The following is a 23,692-nucleotide window of genomic DNA, read 5'->3' on the forward strand; positions in this document are numbered from 1 at the left end:
TCTGAAACTTGCACATTAAGATTATGAAAGATTACTACCCCAGTGAAATGAGTTGTAGCTGCCCCTCCCTACTATACCCACCGTTTCTTGCCTGAGGCTGGCCAGACAGTTTTCCAGAGGTAATGGACTGGACTGAGCAATAAAGTAAGTCCCTTTTAGCTAATCCTATATTTTTTCTCTTTTAGGTGACTCCTTCATTTGGTCTTGTGGCTGTACTGTTATTGGTTTTTGTAGTAAAAGAGCCGCCCCGGGGAGCAGTGGAGCGCAAAACTGACAGGACCCTTGTCCATACCTCCTGGTTGGCTGACATTAAATCCCTCATAAAGAAGTGAGTGCATGCAGCAACAGTGACTAATCTATGCATGTGTTTGGCATGTGTTGGCTAACTTGGTGTATGTTAGTACAATGTTTAGTTTGTGCTGTGCTGCATCGCTTCCGGTCTGACAGGCGCCCCATGTTGTATTGATAGAGTAAAGCACAGTGTCCTTGTCACTGTGGCTCTGCCTAGTATTGTGAGGTGCGTCGTGTGCTATACGTTCTTTGGTGCAGAAAGTAAACTTTGCTGTACAGTTCGTGGTTTGCAAGTACCTTGGTATGCAGTAAAAAGTAAGTCTGTACTCTAATGCATGGTAACGTTAATACATTGTCTTAGTTCATTAGTCCACGGTGTTTGACTTATGATCAGGGTCAAGATCAGTGGCACGTGTCCTTACATTTTGTGACGTGTGGTGCTTGCTCTTGGGTAGGTCCTGGAGTAGCATTCTGGTGATCAGCAACATGAATATGATCCGTTTGTACTATAGAGTATTCAATTCAATTTATAATCTTTATTCGGTTCTTAAAAAGACACCATAAAAGCACAAATACAATATAAATATACGCAAGTTAAAAAACACAGCAAATGATAATCAAGTTAAAAAAAAACAAAATTATAAATATTTAAAATTTCTGTACTCAAGTAGAGGGCCAGGGGATTTATAAAATTTTGAATGTTCAGATCACGTTTGGGGACCAATGTCTCTGGTATTCCTCAATCTGGTTGCAATTCGAATAAAGTTTATCGTGCAAAACAGGGTGTAAGCGTCCTCCGCTTCCTGTAAGAATCTCAGAGCCAATTTTGCGTGTTTGAATTTTAGCTCTTTCAGGATTCCCACCAGGAACTTGCGTCTTGGCATTGTATAAAAAGGACACAGTAAAACAAAATGAAGGGTATCCTGCGGAGATCTAAGATCGCAGCCGCAGGTACCCTTCTCCTCTATTGTATGAGTGAACCCAGATGGCACTGCAAGGATATGGTGTAACATGTTAAATCTGAAGCGGGTCATGAGGTAGCGATCCTGCGCGTTGTACATGACCCTCAGATAGGGTTCCATCCCTTGCTTCGCAGTGAGGTCGTTGTACAAGTGATTAGTGGCTTTGTGCTTCTCCTTTTCAGCCCTTGACGTTTTCAGATGTGTAAGAAAAAGTTTTTTCACCAGGGTCTTACTCTCCCGGGACAGAGAGTGTGGGGCTAAAAAGTATTGTGGGCAGCCAATCTCTATTAACGACTTCTTAACAAATTTCAGCCAAGGGATTTCGTGTCCTTTATCTCTTTTGAGGCAGTCCTCGATAATCTGTCTCGTAAGGGCCGCCTCAGGGTTGGTCCATGCTTTCACCCATGCCAGGAGGGGTTTGGATTTAATTTTGTCCTCTAAAAATGGTTCTCCTACCTCTTCATGTATGATGTGGGCCGAAACGCTCTGTGGGACTTTTAATATTCTTCGTAAGAATTTATTTTCTTCAGTCTGGAGCGGCTGTACTTTTTTGCCCAGAAAGCCCCACACTTCTGCCCCGTAGCTTACTTTCGCACAACAGATGGATCTGTATAAGGTCATAATTTGTTCGGGGGACCATTTACCTAATCTTTGCCCATACCCCATGATTGCCCCAACTGCACTTGCCAGTTTGGAAGAGTGCTTCTCAATCAGGGGTTTGAACGATAAGGCGTAGTCAAATAGCACCCCCAAGTATGTAAAAGACTTGACCTGATCTATTTTGTGTGACCCAATGTTGTAGGTAAATGTTCCTTTTATGGATTTCCCCGATGACATAATGTAGGACTTTTCCAGATTTGTGGCCAGGTCCAGTTTCTCCATAAAATTGACAAACCCGTCGATTAATTTTTGCAGTCCCAATGGTGTTCTGGAGAGCAGGACCGCGTCATCGGCGTAGAGTAGTACGGGCACTGCTCGATGACCAATTTGGGGTGAGTCAACTTTGAGCTTGAGGAGATCCTTTTCCAAAGCGTTGATATAAATAGAGAAAAGGAAGGGCGCAAGGATGCATCCCTGTCTGACTCCACTATTACAGGTAAAGGGATCGGTCTTATTGCCTTCCTGACTGTACCTTACACTTGCAGAGGTGTTCCGATGTAGGTTTTGTAGAGTGTCGACTAGGGATTGGTCCACACCTAGCTCCTTTAGCATGGCCCAGAGCTTTCTCCTGTTTACGCGGTCAAAGGCCGCAGAAAGGTCCATAAACCCCATGTGTATTGACCCCCTCCCGGCGATGGTATATTTTGCAATCAGGAGATATAAATGTAGGCATTGATCGGTGGTAGATCTGCCTTTCCTGAAGCCGTATTGAATTTCTGAGAGGATTTGTTGCTCCTCTGCCCAATCTTGCAATCTCGATAGGATGACTCGCCCCAAGACCTTAGCTGACACATCAATGAGGGAAATGGGTCGATAGCATTGGGGGTCATCACGGTTGCCTTTTTTGTAAATAGGGACTATGGTCGCCGTTGACCAGGACTGGGGGAGGCCTACCTCCCCTGCCTCATTTAACACCCTCATCAGTAACGGAGCCCATAGTTCAGGTCTACTTAGGAATAGATCTGGTGGAATTCCGTCCGGGCCCGCGGCTTTGTTTTTGCTGAGCCCGGTGATTCCTAATTCGACCTCCTTCAAGGTGAACTTTAGCTTTACTGGCCGGTGGGCCTCCGCTGACTCCTCCTGGGGTTCCTTGTTTGAATGATTGTATAAGCCCTGGAAGTGTTTCTGCCATTGTTCCGGCAGAATGGAATTCATGATTTTAGGAGCCCCTTGATCCTGAAAGAGGGGGGCATTAATCACTTTCCAAAAGGCGATAGAATCTTTTCTTTCTGCGGCGTCCCTTAAGTCTTCCCAGGCCTGATTTTGTATGCTTTGCTTGCGAGCCTTCAGAGCTTTTTTATATTCAGCTCTGTTCCGTGCCACCTTCATTTTATCCCTTGGTTGGGCATGAAGACTATCCTTCAGGTTTTTCAGCGCCTTTGTGCAATTTGAATCAAACCAACGGGGGTTTAGGGGCATTTTGTTTTTAGTTCCTGGGGTGTATAAGGAGTTACTTACAGCCTGTGCGATTTCTTCAAATGCCTTCACCACCTCAGCTCCAGTTACACAGAGGTCGAGACATTTATCAATTGCTGCTGGGGCTTCGGAAAATAGTTTTTTATAAAAACTGTCCGCATCAATTTTGGCCCATTTAATTCTTCTGCCCTGGTCGACTACTCTTTCTGTAATGGGAGGTTTCTTTTGAGTTGGAAAAACGAAACCCTCCATTTTAATGATTACCGGGTTGTGATCACTGAAACTACTGGCCTCTATAATGATTGTACTAATACTTCTTTTTAGATTGGGAGAGACTAGTGCGAAATCGATGTAAGAGTGACAACCTCTTCCTTTAAATGTTGGAGTTAACTCTCCTTTGTCGTTGAGTGTGGCGAGATCTAGGATTTGTATTAGGTTGTACCTTTTCATAAGTCTTTCCAAACCCCAGCCCTCAGTTGAATGGGTGAAGTGAGGGCCTTTCAAGATCGTACATCTAGACCAGTCATTATTAAATGGCATTAGTTTCTCACAGAGATGACAATTAAAATCTCCCATTAGTATTATATCCGTGATGTTTGGTGTCATGGTTAAAAAGCTCAAACAGTTTTCTAATTCATTTATGGCTATTCCCTTCTCCGTTATAGCCGGTGCATTGTACCAGTTCATAAGCAGAAATGATAGACTTGGTGAAGTGAACCTTAAAACTTGGAGGTTAGCTGTGACCCATTTGGTGTTAGACCAGGTGCCCTTGATATCTAAATTGACATAGATCGCGAGCCCCCCACTTGCTCTCCCCGAGATGGCTTTTTTTGCAGGGACAAAAAAGCCTTTGTAGCCTTCCAGGATGTAAGCATGCGATTCAGTGGCCCAGGTCTCTTGCAGGCACAAGATGTGAAATTTACTTATATAGCTGCGCCAGTCCTGAGATGCGAACTTGGCCGCTAGCCCTGCAATATTCCAGGTAGCTATTAATAGGTTGTCATGAATCGTGACCTTGGGTGTTCTTTTTCCCTTGCCTAGCAAAAGCTTTGATAGGCTGTCCGTTGCGGGTGCAACAGCCCGGCTTAATTGCGGCCTGTAGGGGGTGGCGATTCTTCTGTGGGTAAGATGGGAATTGTCTAATGAGGGATTTATCCACTCCCCTCTACCCCGGTTAGTGATCAATGGTGTGTTGCTGCCTCCTAAGAATTGCACAGGATCCGGAACGTCAATTTGGCCCTGGTCGCCTCCATCTTTTATCCCAGTAGATGGTAGGGTGGGCTCCTTCCTATGTTTAATTTTTGAAGATGAGCGGTCCAGTCTCAGTCAGTCCACCCCTTCAAGTACTATAGAGTATTATATGCCAGTCTTGTGGGACAACAACATTGCTGAAACCATGGAAATGACTGTCATTTTTCATTTGGTCAGAAGGAGTTTTTTTTCTGTTCACCTACTAACAACTTCTCCTTTGTCACTGGAAAAATAAAAACATTAATTGAAAGCTACAAATTATTTTGGATGCAGTAACTGTTTTTTCACTGATATTTTTTACATAAGTTTATCATCTGTCTATTGGGCCAGTTCATCTGGGTTGAGTATGAGCCTGAGTATGCTGCAATTTAAGGTCTCACCAAAGTCAGTGGGTCGTGAGAAAGCTTTGATTCTCTTACAGTGATGTAATCCCTTCAGTCTCTGTCAATGTGCGCCTTCCGTGCTTGATCTTCCGGTGATGCATTTTCTGTGTTTATATGCTTGTGCAATAGAAATACTTGTTCTTTAGTGTACTTCCATGCCTATTCTTTGGCAATACCTATGTTGCAGTTCATTGACCTTGTATCAATAACACACCCATCTCCCTCTTCTTGTTGCAGCCGTAGCTTTATCCTGTCTACCTTCGGCTTCACGTCAGTGGCCTTCGTCACAGGTTCGCTGGCTCTTTGGGCTCCTGTCTACTTGTTGCGTTCTCGAGTGGTACTGGGCACGAAAGACCCATGCATAGGGACTGTGTGCAATGCTGATGACAGGTGAGCATTTTCTAGGATGAAACCACCTTTTCATGGGTTAAGTGTGCAGTGCTGACAGCAATGTTTCCTTCCTGCATTCCAGCACTTTCAGTTGAGTGATGGAAGACACTGGATTTGTATGCTGTCATAAAGTAGCCAGAGGGAAGGCTGCTGGAAGAGGTGTAGTAACAGTGGCAGGGAGGCTTGCAAGAATAGAAGACTGGATGAACAGTAAATGGTTTTGCTTAGGGGCAAGATGCCAGTACATGGAGATTAAATCCTTAGTTTATATTAGTGACTGACTGAACTGGGTTTATGTTGTTCACCCGACACAGTGGTATCTGTGGTGAAAAGGCTGTGAAACCTAGTCTGCATTGTCTCCCTTTGTGCCTTCCCTTCCTCTTAATGCTCCCCTGCTTCTCCCAAGTTTTCCTCTAATGCCTTTCTCTCCTTCACAGTTTGATCTTTGGCATCATTACTGTTTTGACGGGGCTGCTGGGTGTTGGTGCAGGTGTGGAAATCAGCAAGTGGTACCGAAAGAGGAACCCCCGTTCTGACCCACTAGTCTGTGCTGCAGGACTACTTGGATCTTCTCCCTTCCTGTTCTTGGCCGTGGCCTGTGCTGGTAGCAGCACCATTGCTACTTACGTGAGTGTGAATTTGGCTGGGAAATGTTGGGTGAGTGGGTGCTGGTAGAGCACAGCGGCAGCTCCTCCGCTAAGGTGGAGGAGCGTCTATCCACAGAAAAATTAAAATAACACCATGTTATTATCATTTTATTCAGGTGTAGGCGGAGGTGGGGTGGTTGGTGGGGGGGAGGGGCATTCTGCTCTGCCCGCAGAGGAAGTTGTGGTGGGCACTTTCCAAGTGCACATGATGGTTTGGCTAGCCGTTTGGGCCTGCCAAACAGTCATGTGCACTTAGCATGTTCTCTATGTATTGTACAGCCTGGGTGGAGAACATGCACAGGCTCCCAGTCCCTGTCCGAACGCCGAACCACGGTGCTCAGACCAATCACGACGCTGCTGTCATGCTGGTGACAGCAGCGTCGTGATTAGCTTAGGATCCTGTGTGCTTCCTGACCGGATGGAGTAGAGGCGGCCGGCAGGCAAGTGGATTTGTCTTTTTTAGGTTAACCCACTCTCCCTAGCTGATTGCAGAGTTTCAATGGGCACAGTGGAGGACAACTGTGTAGGAGTTGCTCCGTCAGAATCGACCAGAGTGAAATATTGGCCTTGAGGTCAGAGGAAAATGTTCCATGCAGAAGCAGCAGAGTCAGGAATATGCTATAGATTGAGTGGTGGTGTCGATTGAGGGCCGCACTAGTGGTACATAAAAGAATATGGACGAGGTGTAGCGCAGGCGGCCAGGGCGACTGACTCCAGAACCCAGGGGCTCGAGGTTCGATCACCGGCAGCAGATCAGCCCAGCACCATGTGACTCTGGGCAATAGCTTGCTTAATCTTCACGACGGCCTCCAGCGCCTTGACACCTTCGGGTAATTGTTTGCGCTTTACAAATACTGGACATTTACATTTAGATGGGCCAAGGATGATGTATAGTTGTAGATGATGCCTTCAAAAACTGACGGGTCATCTACACAAGTTTGTGATTAAACATTTCAAGTCACCGTGAATGAGATGAAGAGGATAAGAGTAAATGTGACCTGTGGTTGTGTAGGTTTACTAAAAGCGAACAGTCCTTCTCAGTGCCATGCCTACTTTTGATTACCAGGTTTTGATCCTCAAATTCGGAATGTTTAATTTCTTGCAAGGTATCTTTGATCTGCCACCATGTTACATCTAAACTGGGTCTGCTGCTCCATGGACTGTGGGTGATAAAGCCCTTGAAGATAGTTTGTGGGTACCATATCTTTCAAGGGGAAGCATCTCTAGGGAATCCTACAATGTCACTAACCAATATGTCTATTGCCTTTTCTCAATTTCCAGGTTTTTATCTTCATTGGAGAACTTCTTTTGTCTATGAACTGGGCTATTGTGGCTGATATTCTGCTGGTTGGTATTTATTCCCTTGTATTTTCTTCTTCCAGTAGCTGTAAGCTATGTATACATTTTTTAATCCCCAGACACCGTTATCACCTGGCTGTTCTGTGTGTCCCATTTCACCTATTGAACTACTCCTTGCTCCCAGAAGTCTTGTCTGTAAACGCCCCTCACCTGACCATAACATTGATTGACAGGATCTCCAAGTGTCACCTGTGAAGGGGTTTTGCAGCTTTGTTATTACAGTTTTAAAATCCATGATATCCATTTTTATATACTGCACCTGGAATTGAACACTGTTTTCTAAGTTTGGCCTGTGGAGGCCTTTGCACAGTGGTAAAATGACTTTCTAACATCATTTAAATACACCTTGTATTACAGAATAAAACACACTGCTTGAAAAGCTGGTTCATGTTGTAGTGCACTCTTGAACGGTGTTCAGATGTTGCCATGCCAGTTCTGTACTCTTAACAAGTTTAGCAGCTCACTCTGAGCACTAAATCATACATTTTGTGGTGTTGAATGTCTAAAAGCAAATCATTTTCTTTGCTATTGGCCTGTTTAAAGTGTGTGATCTGAAGTGATCATCCTGCTCTTAATTCTGTTTTTGCTTCTACTCTTCCCAGGTGCCCACTGTGTTTCAAGTTCTTTGTAAAATCAGTATGCCTTTATCTCTATTTCCAGCATCAATGAGGGTACCCTCTCTTCACACCCATCTCTAAATCATTCATTACAATTTTGAACCCCAGACAAAATTCAAAGAGTAATCCCTAGTTTCTGAGGTGTAGTTATTGCTCCATATGTGTAATTGATCACACGTTGGCATTTGAAATTTTTCCAGATGTATATTTTTACTCAGCTCTCCATACAAAAAGATTCAACAGCAATCAGTGCAACTAAAATCCTTGCTTCGGGGGCCTTGAAGATGGAGTTTCCAACATAGGTCCAGACAGGCCATATCTTTTGGCTACCCATATCAGATACATTTACATACAGTGAAATTAACTCAAAGTTTGGGTGAACTCAGCTCTCCTCAACCTACAATAAAATCCCTAGCCTTACAGCGACTGAGATTGACAGCTCTTAGATGTATGTCTCCCTCCAAACAATTGTAGGTTGAATTTAACCTGGGGAGGTTGATTGTGCGACACTGATCTTAAATGGGACATGCTCGTCATTGAAAGGTCCTTATTGACAGATGGATTGGAGAATACTCTTGCACATCGTGCCATTCTTCTTGAGTGCTTGGCAGACCAGCTTGATTAGCAGGCCATGATAAACGGTGCACCCTCTTGCCTGGGATGTCTTAGAGACTGTCTTTTCTATATTATGCTGGGGATTTAGTTCTTCCGAAAAGACCTATGTCACTATCCGTAAAAACAATGGAAAAGGCCATAGATTAACATCTACCAAGTCAATGCATCTTTTCTGGTTTTCTTTTCTTTTAGGTTTTTATAGGATCCTTATTCTGTTTTCTCTTACATTCATTCTTGATCTTTATTTCGGTCACCTGGACCATAAAAGAATACATTATAAAACATTTTAAAAGAACGAAGGATACAGTAATAGTTTCCAGGTGGTTGACCAGAGTATAAAACAATCATTTAGTTAATAAAAGCTTAATACATTTAGTACGACTGTGCCACATTGCCGTTAAAAATTTTGAAACTGCAAACACAGTTGGGGCCGAGAGATCTCTTTTTAAAATCCTGTATGCCGGAAGGTAGGTCCTGAAGCCCAGGTTTTTGAGGAGTGGGACCAGCCAGTACTGTCTTGCTCTTCTATATGCCGGGCAAAAAAATATTATGTGCAGGTCACACTCCCTCGGATGCGCACAAGCTGGGCATTGTGATGAAGTCTCAGAGTTTGTCCAGCAAGCAGTGTGCGCTTTGAGAGGAAGGGTGCTGTACCTCCATTGCATGAAGAGCTTCCTGGTAAGCGGAGGGCCTATATTATCATACACTAGCTCTTGGCAGTATAGGTCTTTGGACTCCAAGAATTTGCCCGTAAGGGACCTCTCCTGTGTGTTTTTAATTTGGAGACATAAATGGTGTTCATTTTTTCTTACAGTATGTTGTGATTCCTACACGGCGCTCTACTGCTGAAGCCTTCCAGATAGTAATATCCCATCTCCTTGGAGATGCCACCAGCCCCTATTTAATCGGAGTGGTAAGTTTTATAGTGTCAAACTCAAATCCCCTATTTTGCTGGGGTCTCTGATGGTTGGTTTGTCCTATGCTACAGGAGTTCAGCAGAGAGGCAGGTCACTCTCACAAGGGGGGGACTAAGGAAAGTGAAGGGCATTGTCATCTTGAAGGTGAGTATCTGCAAATGTATTCCTTGGTTTAGGAAGCTGGCTCTTTATGTGATGTATCAAAAATCTGATACCCCACGTAAAGAGTTCAGGGGTTCCCTTATAAGTGGACATGGCTTGCTATGCAATCCCAAAATGCTCTGTTAGGAGGCAGTGTGGTTGAGCAGACTTGGGCTTAACACAGGAGTGAAAGACATTTGCAGATACACACAATTGTTAATAAATGACAACACAACTCAAGAAGGAGAGCCACACAAATTTATGAAAATAGCTAATTTCTTTATATATGTTTAGGCATCAGAGAAAAATCGTTCAGGAAAGTACATTTTCAAATATAAATTCTTTTCACTTTAAAAAGTGGACACAATGCAGTTTTTGAATTCTGCAATGTTATCCTATATAAGGCGAGTTCTGCAAGCAGGTACCATACATCGCCTTACAGGATCAATCTCCAGGAGTAATGGTGAGTGGTTGGCAAGGCCCAAGGCAGCACTAGCGGCACAAGCGTCGCTGGGTGCAGTGTGCAAAACCGCGTTGGGAGCCCAATGCGTTTCTATGGAGATTGTTCTCTGTGAAAAGAGTCTGCAGGATCTGACTGAGTGACCAGTTGGGTGAAGCAACATGGGGGGATTCAAGCCTTGCGATGCTCTGGGACGTAGGGACCCCAGGGGCCCTCTTCTCCATGGCCTGGGGGTGACTGGTGCAGAGGTGTCCTTAGGCTTCAGGTTCCTTACCGGGAGCAGTCGCAGTCAAGGGGGCCTGCATGCACAGGCTGCAGGTGATGTTGGGAGTCCACGAGGGGTAAAACCGCGCTGGACTCTAACTCTGGAGGGGTGGGGAATCTTGTTGGCACCAGTAGCCCACTTCAACTCAGGCCGTGGGTGACAGGTGCAGTGGTGGCTTCGGTTGTCGGGTTGTGGCGGCTATGGAGGCCCCAGAGGCCTTTCTTTGGAGTTTCTTCTGTAAAGGTCTGCTGTTCACAGGACGTCTTGGTCTTTATTGAAGGCAGGCAGGCAGTTCTCTCAGGTTCTGGAGGCACACGGCTGTAGGACGAGTCAACTTTGGCGTAGAGCTGACAGAGCGGCAGACAGGTCAGCTGGGCGGGGGCCAGGTCAGGCGCTCTTTTCTACTTTCACCGGCCTTCGTGTCCTACTTCATAGGTCATCAGGATCTGCTTCTCTGGTACCAAGGACTCTGCTAAATACTGAATCTAGGGGCATTACGGGAGTGTAGGGTTGTAGCCAGTGGGCTACTAACCTTTGGGGTCACTATGCCCCCTATATGACCACTTCCTGTTGGAACTGGGCATAACCCTATCCCAGATTTCCTAAGTATGCCATCACAAAGATGCTACTTCTGAAAATTCGTATTCACTTCACAGTAGCCCACCTTAGGGGTGGTACTAGCCTGGAGGTGGCATCCTTACCTGACTAATTTTCCCACCTGTCTAGTTGCAGGGGGGTCCTGGACTTAGGGGTTGGCTTCCTTTCCTGTGAGGGGGAGCCAGATCCACATTTCCAAGGCGATAGACTTTTAAGGCTTGCCAACCAAGGAAGGCTAATCAATAGGTCAACCTGTGGGAAGGGGTGTTACACCCTCTTCCGGGACAGGCTTTTGTTTTGGGTCTCCTTAGAGCAAAGGCTCTCACACTAGTAAGTCAGAACAGCATTTCCAGTGGCAGGCTTGCAGTAAACAGTCCGCAAGCACACCAGAGGCTAGTAGATTTTCCGGGGGCACTTCTAAGTGCCCTCTGGGTATGTGTATTGGTAAATCCAACACTGACATCAGTGGGTTTGCCAATACAAGATTTCTGATACAAACATCTCTATTGTTAGAGAAGCCATCATGTAGCTGAGGGACACATTTTCACCACTGTCGAGCACATAGTCTAAAATGGCTTCCCTGGTCACTTGTAATGGCAGTAATGGAACTGACAAGCACGGGGCATATCTGGCCATGCATGTATGCCCTCACATGTAGAACTAAGCACCCTGCCTTAGGACTGTCAGGCCTGCTGGATGGGTGACCAGTATCACATGCAGTGGTAGGAGACATGGCATACAGGAATGTGTGATGTCATCTTTTCACTTTTGTCTGCAACAAGACACGCAGCCTGCAATGGCAGTCTTGCATGTGATTAGTGAGGGGTCCCTTATGGTGGCACAATTCCTGCTGCAGCTTTTAGGGGCCATCTTTAGTACCCCAGGCATCAATGTACCATTTACTAGGTACTTGCAGAGGGTGCTAAAGGTTTTGCCAATTTGGAGAACAATAGTACAGTTTTAGGAAAGAGCACTGGTGACCTTGTTAGCAGGAAACCAGTGCACTTTCAGTCGAAATCACATCTTTTACCAGGCAAAAAGTGGGGGTGACCATGTTAAATAGGGGCCTTTTCCTACTCTTGGTTTCTACTTCACCCAGTTTCCACAACTCACTGAATAAGGACTTTTGTGCCCAATCGGGAAACTCAATTTATATACACAAATGCAGGAACAAAGTCCTTTCCAAGAACAAATATTATGGCCATATATGCGGTCCTCCAACCAGAAACGCATTATACTACCCGCTCACAAATGAAGATTACTCGCCTTCCTTCACATGGCCTGCAAGCCTACTACTGCAAGTCCACGACGTTATCTAGTTTGCAGTGATATGTTACTATGGCATTACCCTTACAAGAAGGGGGGACATGAGAAGGGGAAAAATGTGTCTCTGTCCCTTGAGATTCATTCCTGTTTGTGCGAATCCATTGTGTGTATCTAAATTGTTGACCCTGCTTCTCGATTCTTAATTTTTGCTTGGGTGTTTTGAGGACAGCGGTGGTTTGATTAGTTAAAGTGTTAAGAAGCAGGTTAGGTGGACAAATATTTGCTATTGCACTAATTGAAACCCTGGTTTTCTACCATTCCCCACTCTTTCTTTGCTACCCTCCCTATCCCTCCCATATTAACTTTTCTGCATTCTTCACTTTTTATCAATCTCTTCTTCACTGAAATTGCTCTCCCCTGCGCATCTGTCTCTGCACCCTCTCTACACTTTTTCTCTCCTGTACCCTCTCTCCTCTTCTATTGCCAGCCTACCAATCTTAATATGCTCCTTATGATGCTTCATCCCTTATTCTTTTCTCTTCTGTGTGTCCCGTCTGATGGCTTTCAAATCTCACTACAGTCCAAACACCATTCCGTTACAGATCTCTGATCAGATCAGGAAGGGGAAGCCGACTTCTTACCTCTGGGAGTTCCGCAGCCTGCAGTATGCCCTAATGCTCTGCGCCTTTGTTGGTGTCATTGGTGGGGCCTTCTTCCTTGCCACTGCAGTCTTCATAGAGAAAGATCGCACAAAGGCTGAGCTATATGCACGAGGTAATTATGTGTTGATGTAGAGCAGACTGGGATGAGTAACGGGGTACTTTTCCAAGTATAACACCGGGTATTGGAGCCTTTCTTGGAGGGGGGGCCGGCACCAGTGTAGGTCTCCACCATGGTGTCTGTGTTAATACTCCTAAATATTTATTGTATTTCAAAGGTAAATGCCTCTTTCAAAAATAATTAATTTTGCATTGTCTAAAGACATTTTTGTATTTTTTTTTAAAACTGCCATTACAAATAATTAGAATGAAATCAATTTTTAATCTTCTCCTGAAAATGAGAACATGCAAGAAATTTGAATTGATAGTTTGAAGAGTCATTAAAGTAGAATGTTTCAACAACATTTGAAGGGTGCAATCTCCGGCAGAATCCCTGAGTGCAGCACAGTGCTAGAGCTCATTTTTGTGTCTGTTGGCACAAGGATCCAAAACACTGGGCCTCTGGCCCTTCATTCATTTTTGCTTGAATGTATATTTTGTTGAAGCAGTAAAGGTTGTTCTTTTTCCGTCATTAAGCATTATTCTTAAATATTTTTAAATGTGTACCCCCCCCCCCCCCCCCCCAACCCCTCCCAAAGCATATATTTGTCATTCTTTTCAGCTATCTCATTTATCCACTAGGGGTATTTTTTGATAGATTGCCTGCTGCCATGCACAGTAGGAATTTCGCTGGCATATTGCACAGTGAAAGGGCTTTTTTTGTTTTTTGTGGAACGTCTTTTTGGTGGCTAGTGAGGCAAAGGGACATGCAGCTGTTGACATGACCTCAGTCTTTATAGAACCCTCTTCTGATGAACATTAGAGGTTTCTTACATGTTCTCCTTACTTCCTCCAAAGCTTTCAATGGCAACAGAGCCTAAACCTTGGAGATCCAATTTTAAGAGATATATGCACAGTTGGAACCTCATGGGAGGGCCTGGTATTCACTTGTGCTTATTCTTGTCTTGTGGTGCAGCAGCAGCCACCTCTGTAGCTCAGTGTTCAGTAGTCCTCCATTTTCAAATATGTGTTGCCTGTTCTATCACTTCGAGGATCCATTTATCAACAGGACAGTTGGGAAATTCGGTAGTGTCATCTATGTCAATTTTCTTCAACCAACATTTAGTAAATGAGTGCACTTTCTCATATTTAGGTGGTGGTGGTCTGTAGAGGAAGTCTGTCATCCTTTTGTGAACTATATAATGAAACGTTCTTCAGAAGAAACTTAACATCACCCTGTTAATCAATATTCTTTTTGTTTCTTCATGCATCTGAATTCTAGGCTACACAATGGTAATTTCATAGAGGCAAAATACTGGACGCTTGAGGATTCAAATACTTACATTGAGATCCTATTTTTATTCCTAATTCATATGCACACTTGAGTCAGTTGATCAGCTGAGTAATAATACAACTTATTGGAGACTATGAGGATGCCATTGATGTAGTTTTTCTGCATCACTTCCATTTAATTCGGGCTACTCTTCCTGCCCTTGGAAAACTCAGCAAATCTGTGTGTAGTTTAAATGGTACATTTCTTGCTTTGTACTAAAGTGTGCAGCACCACAGTGTTATCAACTGCAATTTGTCCCATTTGAGAAAAGGCAGTCTTCCCCACTTATCAAGTTTGGGTGATGGTAGGAAGGATTTACATCGCGTTCTTTTCATGAATAGTTTTTATTATTGGCTTGTGGTGCAAAATTACCAAATAGTCTTCAGTAGCCCATTGTCTCTTTCCTTGTACTGGAGCTTTTTAGATTTTAACAAATGCAACTTGAGGCTGGCTATGCATTAGCACCCTTCAGTGGTGCCCAATATCACAGGCACTAATTTGATAAGTCAAAGTAAGTAGTATGTCACTCTCCATGCCATCAACTGCTCCTGCACACCCACAGCCACTGGGAAAGAAATCTTTGTTGTGCATTGACTGTTGTGAATAGGAGTTAGATTCCAAAAGTGTATAGTGCAGGTGGGTTGGGCCAAACCTGGTTCGGGACTCTCGGTAGAGCTGAATCATTTGTTATCCATTTCTTTTTTTTTGCTAATTTTTTTTGCCAGACAGCGAGAAAGCTTCACATAGTCATACAATTAAAAAGCGTAGACATAGCTTGCTGGGTACATGACTAGTATTGAGGCAACATTACACGCAATAAGTGTAAGGACAGAGTTCACTGAATATTTATGAAGCGTGTTGGGGGGCAAGTCGCTCCCAGAGAAGGTGTGTCTACTTGTGTGCATACCGAAAGGAAGAATGCCAGGGGGAGAACTAGTTACTGACATGGGTACCAAACCGGGGTTAGTGACTGGGAGAGTAAGATGGGGAAAGCCAGTGTGCAGTAGTGTTAACTGAGTAGCTGGTGCTATAAGCCTAGGCAAGCGGGAGTGCTTTATGATTCTTCACGGGGGTGACACTGAGGTGTATTTGCGCGCAGTGAGGGGAGATTTCAGGAAGGCAGCATGACCGCGGCCCCTAGGAAGGCTGCTCAAGGAGACACAGCAGGTGGGCCTTGTGACTACGGAGATGTAGTGTCATGATCAATAGTCTGTCAGAAGCGCAAAAGTAGCATGGCCCATTCAGGGGAGATAGGGCATTGGCACACACTACGCACCTCCTCGTATCAAAGCACTTCTTCCTCTGCAGCCCCTCACTTATGTACTGCTCCTATCCGGGCTGCGAGGGGGGGGGGGGGAGTGGGGTGGGCCCTCAGGTGCTCGCCAGTGCAGAGTGATGCCTCGTTTTGCTAGAAGGGGGGCCAGTGCTGCAAACCGCGATTGGACCTTGCAGTGTTTCCTTCATCAGAATATTCCTAACAAACAGGCTTCCCAGGAAGATATGTTTGGGAGCTCCGTGACCTCGCGCTGTGTGGCATGGATGGTGTTCCAGTAGTGCTGCAGGACAGAGCAGACCCAGATCATATGAAGGAAGGTTGCGCTAGAAGTCTGGCAGCGTGGGCAAGCGAACTGTGACTGTGGGTAATGGCGCTGAAGTTGCACCGGCGTCAGGTATGCCCGGTGCAGTATAAAGAGTTGTATATTATTTAAACTAGAGTCCATGGAACCTTATTGGGGAATTCCGGGGCGCGCTCCCACTCTGTCGTGTAGTGGCCTCTCAAACTCCTCTTCCCATTTGTCACTCAACCGAACTAGCGGGGAAGGGGGTCAGTTCACAGATGGGCTTGTATATCCAAGTAATAAAGTGTCGGCTGGGCTCAGCCCATGGTCAGTACTGTGTGAAGCACTGGGTGGGGCACGGGTTCACCCCTGATAGGTCCCAAAGACGCCAGCAGTCAAATATGATTTGCCTACGAAGGAGCAATTGCCCTAGGGGAGTGCACTCTCCTCTGCCTGCTGGTCGAAAGGGAGTAACTGGCCCTCGGAGAATAGGGTACCGTCGCAAGAAGAGAGTGGTCTGTAGCTCCCAGGCAGTGTAGTAGCCTCCACCAAAGGGCAGGCTGAACAGTGGCAGCAGCAGGGTGTACAACGGGGCCCCTCGGGACAAATGATGGCTGCGGAGCATGCATGCCTTCGCGATAGTTACCTGTATTGAATGGGCCGAGGCAGGCCGGGTTCCCAGAAGAGCAGGTGGCGGATTGCCGGCACCAGTAAAGGCCTAGTATCCGAACAGGACTCTCCCAGGTAGCGCCTGTTGTCCAGCAAGACAGCCACTGGAGTTGTGCTGCTAGGAGGTTTTCCTCAAATGATGGAGCTCCCACGCCCCCCTTTTTCACCGGTAGCTGCAGCTTAACCAAAGCGAATTGCCGACGGCCATTTCCCCAAATAAGGGAACAAAGCAGGGTGTCCAGTTCTCTGTAAAAGGGGCGGGGAGGAATGACCGGAAGATTGGCAAAATAATAAAGGAGACTAGGTAGGAGGACCATTTTTGCCAATGCGATTTTCCCTGTGGGGGCCAGGGGAAGAGTCCTCCAAAATCCCACCAATAGGCGTATGCCCACCAGTATTCTACCGTGATTACCCTCATTGAGATCATGTGGGGGGGGTTGTTATGGTATGGTATGGTACAGGCGGACGCCCAGGTAGCGAGGTGTCCGCTCATGCCAGGCGAAGCTGGAATCGCCAATGCGCACCTCCTGCGGATAGACCGAGGATTTCGCCCAACTAACCCTCAGCCCGGCCGCGTCTGCGAAGTCCAACAACTTGGCCCAAAGAGGTTTGAGGTTGGTTGAGATGTCCTGCAGATAAAGAAGCAGGTCATCTGCGTACTAGGACACACTGTGGGTTTCGCCCATCAGGGGGATGCCTTATTGCTGGGCGAAGAGCAGGGGGCAGAGTGGACATCCCTGACGTGTGCCCTGGGTCACAGAGAAAGGAGCGGAGATGTAACAATCCAGGGGTACCCGCGAGGAGGGGTTTGAATATAGTAGCTTATTGTAAGCTCGGAGTTAAGGTCCCACTCCCATGTGACGAAGTACCATAAAACAAATAGGGCCAGGACAGGTTATTTAAATCCCTGTCCAGGACCAGGCCGCCCTGTACATTTCTGTCAACTGGGGTACCAACAAGTTGGAAAAGGCATTGTAGTATTCGAATGGCAAGCCGTCCAAGCCCGGGGCTTTATAATGGACCATGTCCAGGATCACCTGTTTCACATCAGCCAGTGTAGTGTCCACGTCCATGGAGGCCTTCACCTGGGAAGGCATCTGGGGCAGAGTGAGAGCGGCGAGGAACTGGTCTATGGATTGTGAGGAATCAAGCTGCAGGCCCTGTACACCTCAGCAGAGTAGTTGTAGAAGGTCTGCAGGATATCAGTTTGGGCATGGACCGCAACGCCAGAAGGGGTGACCACTTCAGTTATGGGGTGAGAGTCCGAATCCTGGTGAATAAGCCATGCCGGGGGTGCTTCTTGCCTGTCTCCTTCCCGATGCACCCTTGCGGCGTCTGCTTTGAAGTTGTGACACCTGAGGTCTGTTAGCAGACCCACGTGGGTGGTATGTGCCTCCGCCACCTGGGCCGCAAGCGCCGGGATGGGGGCCGCTGTCCTGCTGAGGGCAGCAAGCTTGCGCTCTGCCTAAAGCTAGTCAGGTTCAAGCGTTGTACGGACTCCTACTAGCTGCTGGATACATGCCCCTCTAGTTACTGCCTTGAAAGCGTCCCATTCCAGAAATCTGGTGGAGGCTGTGTTAGAGTTTTTTGAAAAATAGCAGCAAATGTTTGCCTCGAAACACCTGGTCTTCAAGACAGTTACACGGCAGCTGCCAAACAGCGGCAGGAAGTACAGGGGGGCGCCATTTAAGGGTTATGAGGTGCACGTCGTGATCAGATCAGGACCTGCCTCAGATATTCCACATGCTGAACCAGTGGGACGATCAAGGGCGAGCACAAGAATCGATCAAGGCTTACATAGATTTTGTGCGGGGTAGAGTAAAATTAGTATAATTTAGTCGTGAGGTGCCGGGTTCTCCAGGCATTCTGGAGCAACCAGTGCTGTACCCATACTTGGAAGCGCTCAGTTTGCACGTGGGCAGGGAGTGAGGGATGGGCAGGTGGGACCTGTCTAGGGAGAGATCAAGCGCACAATTGTAATCTTCCCCTAATATCCATGGTGAGCCTGTGAATTGGGCCAAGACACCTGAAAGGGAGTTCCAGAATTTCCCCTGCTTTGTGTTGGATGCATAGGTGCTTCCCAAGGGTACCGGTTGACCATCTAGAAGACCTTTGATTAATGCATATCGCCCCACAGTATCAACCGCCCTATGTGTTTCCTGGGAGAGGATGCCAGGCCGCAACCATACCCTTGCCCCCCCACACCCACTCCTCCAACGCGAATGCCGAATAAGTAGTGGCACAGACGGGTCCCCGCCACCACTTACGCAGACAAGCTAGTTCTACCACCATAAGGTGTGTCTCTTGCACAAGAGCTATATGTGTCTGTTGACGCTTGCTATAGGAGTATATCATGAAGCACTTGTGGGCTGTGTGCGTGCCTCGTACGTTCAGAGTGAGGAAACTGATGTCAGCGTTAGGTGCCATAATGAGAGCGATGTGATGGAGAAAGGTGGAGAGGGAAGTGCGTTTACAGCCTCACCGCTGCCTAGAAGACAACAGTCCCCAGAGTGTAGCGGTACGAACAAAAAGGAGAGTACGAGGATGTAGGGAGATAACTGGGGAGGGACATATTCTCAACACAGGGGACCTATTTCAACCGACAGTACGTCCAAATAAAGCATGGCGAAAGTGCTTTAGTGCATCAAGGGGGCGAGCTGACTAGGTGCCCAGAGCAAGTGTTGCGTGTAGCCTATATGGAGTTGGTAGAGTTAAAAGGGTTGGGGAAGCAAAATATACGGGGCCAGTGTTGCGCTGGCTCTCCAATCCTGGCACAGCCAGCTCTGAGAGAGAGATCGGAAGCTACGCAGAGGACAATTAAATGAGTGTCAGCTGTTTGGGGAGTCACAATGGTTGGCATCGTTGATTCGACCCGAGAGGTGCCCGAATTGCTGGAATCTTACTCGGTGGTAAAGATGTGGAGGCCCTCTCTCGTTGATGGAGGCCACGGAGGTAGGGCCCAGATCCGCCGCAGCCTGCAGAGCTTTCCAACGTCTGCGATAATTTGCTCCAGATCTGGGGAGGCAGATGTGAAGCCCCGGGGCAGGGACCTTGAACATGATGGGGTCCGCATCCTTTGGCGCCTCTTGTACAGGGTCCATGGGCTCGCAGGATGGACCAGCTTCTGAGAGCCTGGGTCAATTTGAGTGCTGGTCAATCCAGTCTGACACCTCAGCGGGGTCAGTAAAAGAAGGTGGTGCCCTCAAAGATTATCTTGCGGTGTGCTTGAAATAGCAGTGAGTATTGCACTCCCTGCTGGCAGAGGCGTCATTTGACCTCCATGAAGGACGAATGCTGGCACTGCACGGCCCGGGTGTAGTCTGGGAACAGCATGACATGGATGTCTTCCACTCGAAAGGGCCTATATTGTCTGGTGGCACGCACTGCAGTGTCTCTATCTTTGTAGTACAGGAATTTAGCCAACAGTGGGGGGTGGCGGGGTGGGAGGGAGCCTGGAGGCAGGTGGGGGCGGGTGCTGCATCTGGACACGATGGGCCCTCTTGAGAGAGAAGAAGGGTGTAAGGTCCGGGGCGGGGTGAAGTACTTGAACCAGGCCTCCAGGTATGCGATGGGGTCCGATCCCTCAGCTGCCTCTGGCAGAGCCAAAATCCAAATATTGCTCCTCCAGGATCTTTCCTCCAGGTCGACCGCCCATTTCTCCAGCTGCGTTACATAACTCTGGGAGTCACGCAGGGCCCACTGGTGGTCTTTTGCAAGGGGTTGAAGAGCAGAGACAAATGCTAAAAAAAATACAGCAACACTGCCGAAGCCATGGGTGCCCTCCAGGCCTTAACAGCCAGAGGCTCTTTTCAAAGACCTGAATATAGGGCAGGTTCCAAGACAACTTCCGCCAAGTCTACCTCCTCCTATCGGAGGTAGCAACAGAAGACCAATCAACATTAGGCACCGCATACACTAGGGACTCCCACAGAGGCAGCAATAAGGGGCAGAGAGGGCAAGTGGGTTCCAGCAAGGGGGCCTCCACCTCCAAACAGTGACTTCCTATATCCCTCCCTTGAACCGCATAACACCTGTGAGGGGAAAACTTCAGTTTTTCCTTCCACGCTGATGGTAAATCACATCCGACAAGTGGGTCCTAGCATTGCTCGCCATGGCTATGGCCTAGAACTTCTCACACTGCCTCCCAACCTCGCAATCATAGCCTCAGCAGAGAACATTACAGCCTCCAAGAGCAAGAGGTCCTAGCACTCCTCTAAAAAGGAGCAATAGAACCAGTTCCCCCCACCCAAACACTGGGGCAAAGGAGTTTACTCTCTACTTCCTTATCCCCAAGACAGACAGTTCCCACAGGCCCTTACTGGACCACAGCCCCGTCAACCTAGACACCATCCTGCAAGTCACCATTACCACTGATACCTTTTAAGCCGGCAGGCGTGTTAAATATCAGTCTAGCTACAGTAGAAGCAGTGTTGACCCCCTCTTCTACAGGGGCACCACATCAACTACCTTGAGCTCTTAGCAATCCGTCTCATCCTCAAAACCTTCCTTCCACTCATTTGAGGAAAAGTGGTACTAGTCACTACAGACAACATTACAGCCATGTACTACCTACAGAAGCTGGGCAGCACTCTCCTTGTTAGCTCAGACCTTCTGCCATTGGGTGCTCTCCCACTGCAGTCACCAGATGGTGAATTAACTTTTGGGGGGTGGGCGACGACCTCAAATACTTTTTTAGAAGGATGCACCAACAAGTCAACAAGTAGGAACTCCACCCAGAAGTCCTCCTCCTCTACTTAGAACACTGGGCACCTTTAAAACGGAAAATGACCTAGATTCGTATCTAGGTAATTGCAGTCCAAGGGCAATGCACTATGGATGATCTGGTCAGGAACATATGCTTTTGATTTTCTGCATCTTCTATTTTTGGTGTGAAAAATGTGGCAGATGTTCCAGACCCTCGTGCTCGTAGTCTCCACCTCTGCCAGCCAGCCCCTGTATTCAGTACTCCTCAAAATGTCAACAAGCCAGACCTTCTTACCAGAGGCTCAGGCACCCAGACTGCAAGCAACTCAATTTAGCGATCTGATACCTGAGGCCCTAGAGTTTTATTTACCTACATCTCGCACAGGAATGCATGGACATCTTCTGAGAATTCCGCAGACCAACCACACAGGCATGTTATGCTGCCAAGCGGGAGAGATGTGTCCACTACTACATCCCTGAACACATGGACCCCCTAAAACCTGCCATCCAGGACAATACATGCTACTTAATCCCATTTACAGAAGTCCGGCTTAGCCTATACATCCATAAGGCTTCACTTGACAGCCATAGCAGCATAAATGCAAAACAGGGAACACTCATCCCTCTTCTGGACACCAGTGATGAAGTCATTAATGGAGAGTCTCAAAAGGGTCATTCCCCTCATGGTTCCCCTGCCCCAGTGTGTAATCTCAATTTTGCCCTTACTAGACTCATAGGGGCACCTCACGAGCCCTTGAACTCTCCAGTACTTTTCCTGGAAGGTAGGCTTACTTGTTGCAGTAGGTACTCTGAGATGTACTTTTGAACTGCTATCCCTCACGTTACAAGAACCTCTCTTTCAGGTTCCTAAGGACAGTGTAGTATTTAGAACCAACCCTAAGTTCGTATCTAAAGTGGCTTCCTCTTTCCACCTTTATCAGGCAAAAGAACTCCCAGTCTTCTTCCTCGACCAGACTTAGTAGCAGAGAGAGCCCTAAGCACTTTCGATATTAAACACACACTCTTGTATTCTATTGAGAGGACGAAACCTTTCCCTCGCAGACCAGCTGTTTGTAGCCTTCACAAAGTCCCACAAAAGCCGTCCTATATCCAAAGCTGGTATTGCCAAATGGATAGCAAAGTGCTTTCAGACTTTTTATCACAAAGTCAACAGAGCGCTACTGCTTATATCCTGGGCACATGCCACATGGAAGAAAACCGCAACTATAGCATTCTTAGGGAACTTTCCCAGGCCGATATATGTAAAGCAGCCACCTGGCCAGCCCCCATTTGTTTATCAAACACTACTCTGTGGCTGTCCTCGACAGACAACAGGCTATGGTTTACCAGTTGGTCTTAAAGACTCTATTTCAGACAGCTGCATCACCCACATGCTAGTCACTACTTGTAAGAGGGTTCTTTCATTTCAGCCTATGCAAAGCGTATGTATCTAAAGAAACACATGCTAACAATGGAGAGTCTAACTTACCCTATAAGCATCTTTTCATAGTGTGTAGTGCTGTAGAATTACACACTCCCACACTCCTCCCTGGAAGTGTGTGGTGCTGATCACAGATTTCTTCTCTTTGATTATTAACTCCTTTTGCAGTACAAATGTGCACCAAAGAGTCTCTACTCACCCCTCCATTCTACTCTCACAACTGTGAAAAAAAAATCTAAAATAGAGTTGGTCCCAATATGCACTGCCAGTTCAAGGAGCAGTTAATATATATCTTGTGACTCGAAAGATGTCTTTAAAGAATAACAATTTGCAAATGTCGGAGCCCAACACTAAATGGCAGGTGTATGCAGACCATGTAAATCTATAGCACTGCATCCTGCGAACAGATGCTTATGGGTAGGCAACAATTTCCTTTCGTCCTCGGGAGGCTCAGGGCTTGATATTACCGCTGCGTTAAATGGCAACAGCTGATATCTCTATCGCAGCAGATCCAGGTCCTCACCCAGTGCAAAAGAAGTACAGTCCTAGCACAAGTTCCACTCCATTGTCTTCTAAAGTGCATGGGAATCGTTGATCTTTTTCCCATAGGTATTTTAGTTTGGATTAAAATGGACCAATGTATGGATATTGGAGGAGAACAAAACACAGAATGTATACCACAAATACCATCAACTGAACTTATTTTTGTGTTCTGTTACTTTGTACTCCGAGAATGTGAATTTATTCACCCAGGACTTCTTGAGCTGTGTTTGTTGCTATACCAGATAATAGGGCTCCAGTGAGGGCCTTTTGCGTTCTGTTGCAATTTATATAAATCTTTCAAGACCAGATATTTTCTGGTGTTCGCCAAGGGTCACCTTTGGAATCTTAAGAGGTCGACCCTCAAGACTTCTGTAGAATGGCTGCAGCATTATGGACAAGCTATAGGCATCTGAATGGGTATGCTCCAAGATTCAAATGAATATGAATT

General features: G+C 46.7%; 1 protein-coding gene across 6 annotated transcripts in view; it reads left to right on the forward strand.

The window, feature by feature from the left end:
• SPNS1 (SPNS lysolipid transporter 1, lysophospholipid) overlaps positions 1 to 23,692 on the forward strand; it is a 194,249-nt gene that overhangs the window by 112,586 nt on the left and 57,971 nt on the right. For all 6 annotated transcript variants that reach the window (XM_085618955.1, XM_085618957.1, XM_085618958.1 and 3 more), the window contains 6 exons: positions 186 to 328; positions 5,201 to 5,353; positions 5,791 to 5,980; positions 7,282 to 7,347; positions 9,406 to 9,504; positions 12,840 to 13,011. In XM_085618955.1, the coding sequence (XP_085475081.1) occupies positions 186 to 328; positions 5,201 to 5,353; positions 5,791 to 5,980; positions 7,282 to 7,347; positions 9,406 to 9,504; positions 12,840 to 13,011 (823 nt within the window). The remainder of the gene's footprint in view (positions 1 to 185; positions 329 to 5,200; positions 5,354 to 5,790; positions 5,981 to 7,281; positions 7,348 to 9,405; positions 9,505 to 12,839; positions 13,012 to 23,692) is intronic.

This window comes from Triturus cristatus, chromosome 7 (genome assembly GCF_964204655.1).
Source record: "Triturus cristatus chromosome 7, aTriCri1.1, whole genome shotgun sequence".
Lineage (NCBI taxonomy): Eukaryota > Metazoa > Chordata > Amphibia > Caudata > Salamandridae > Triturus > Triturus cristatus.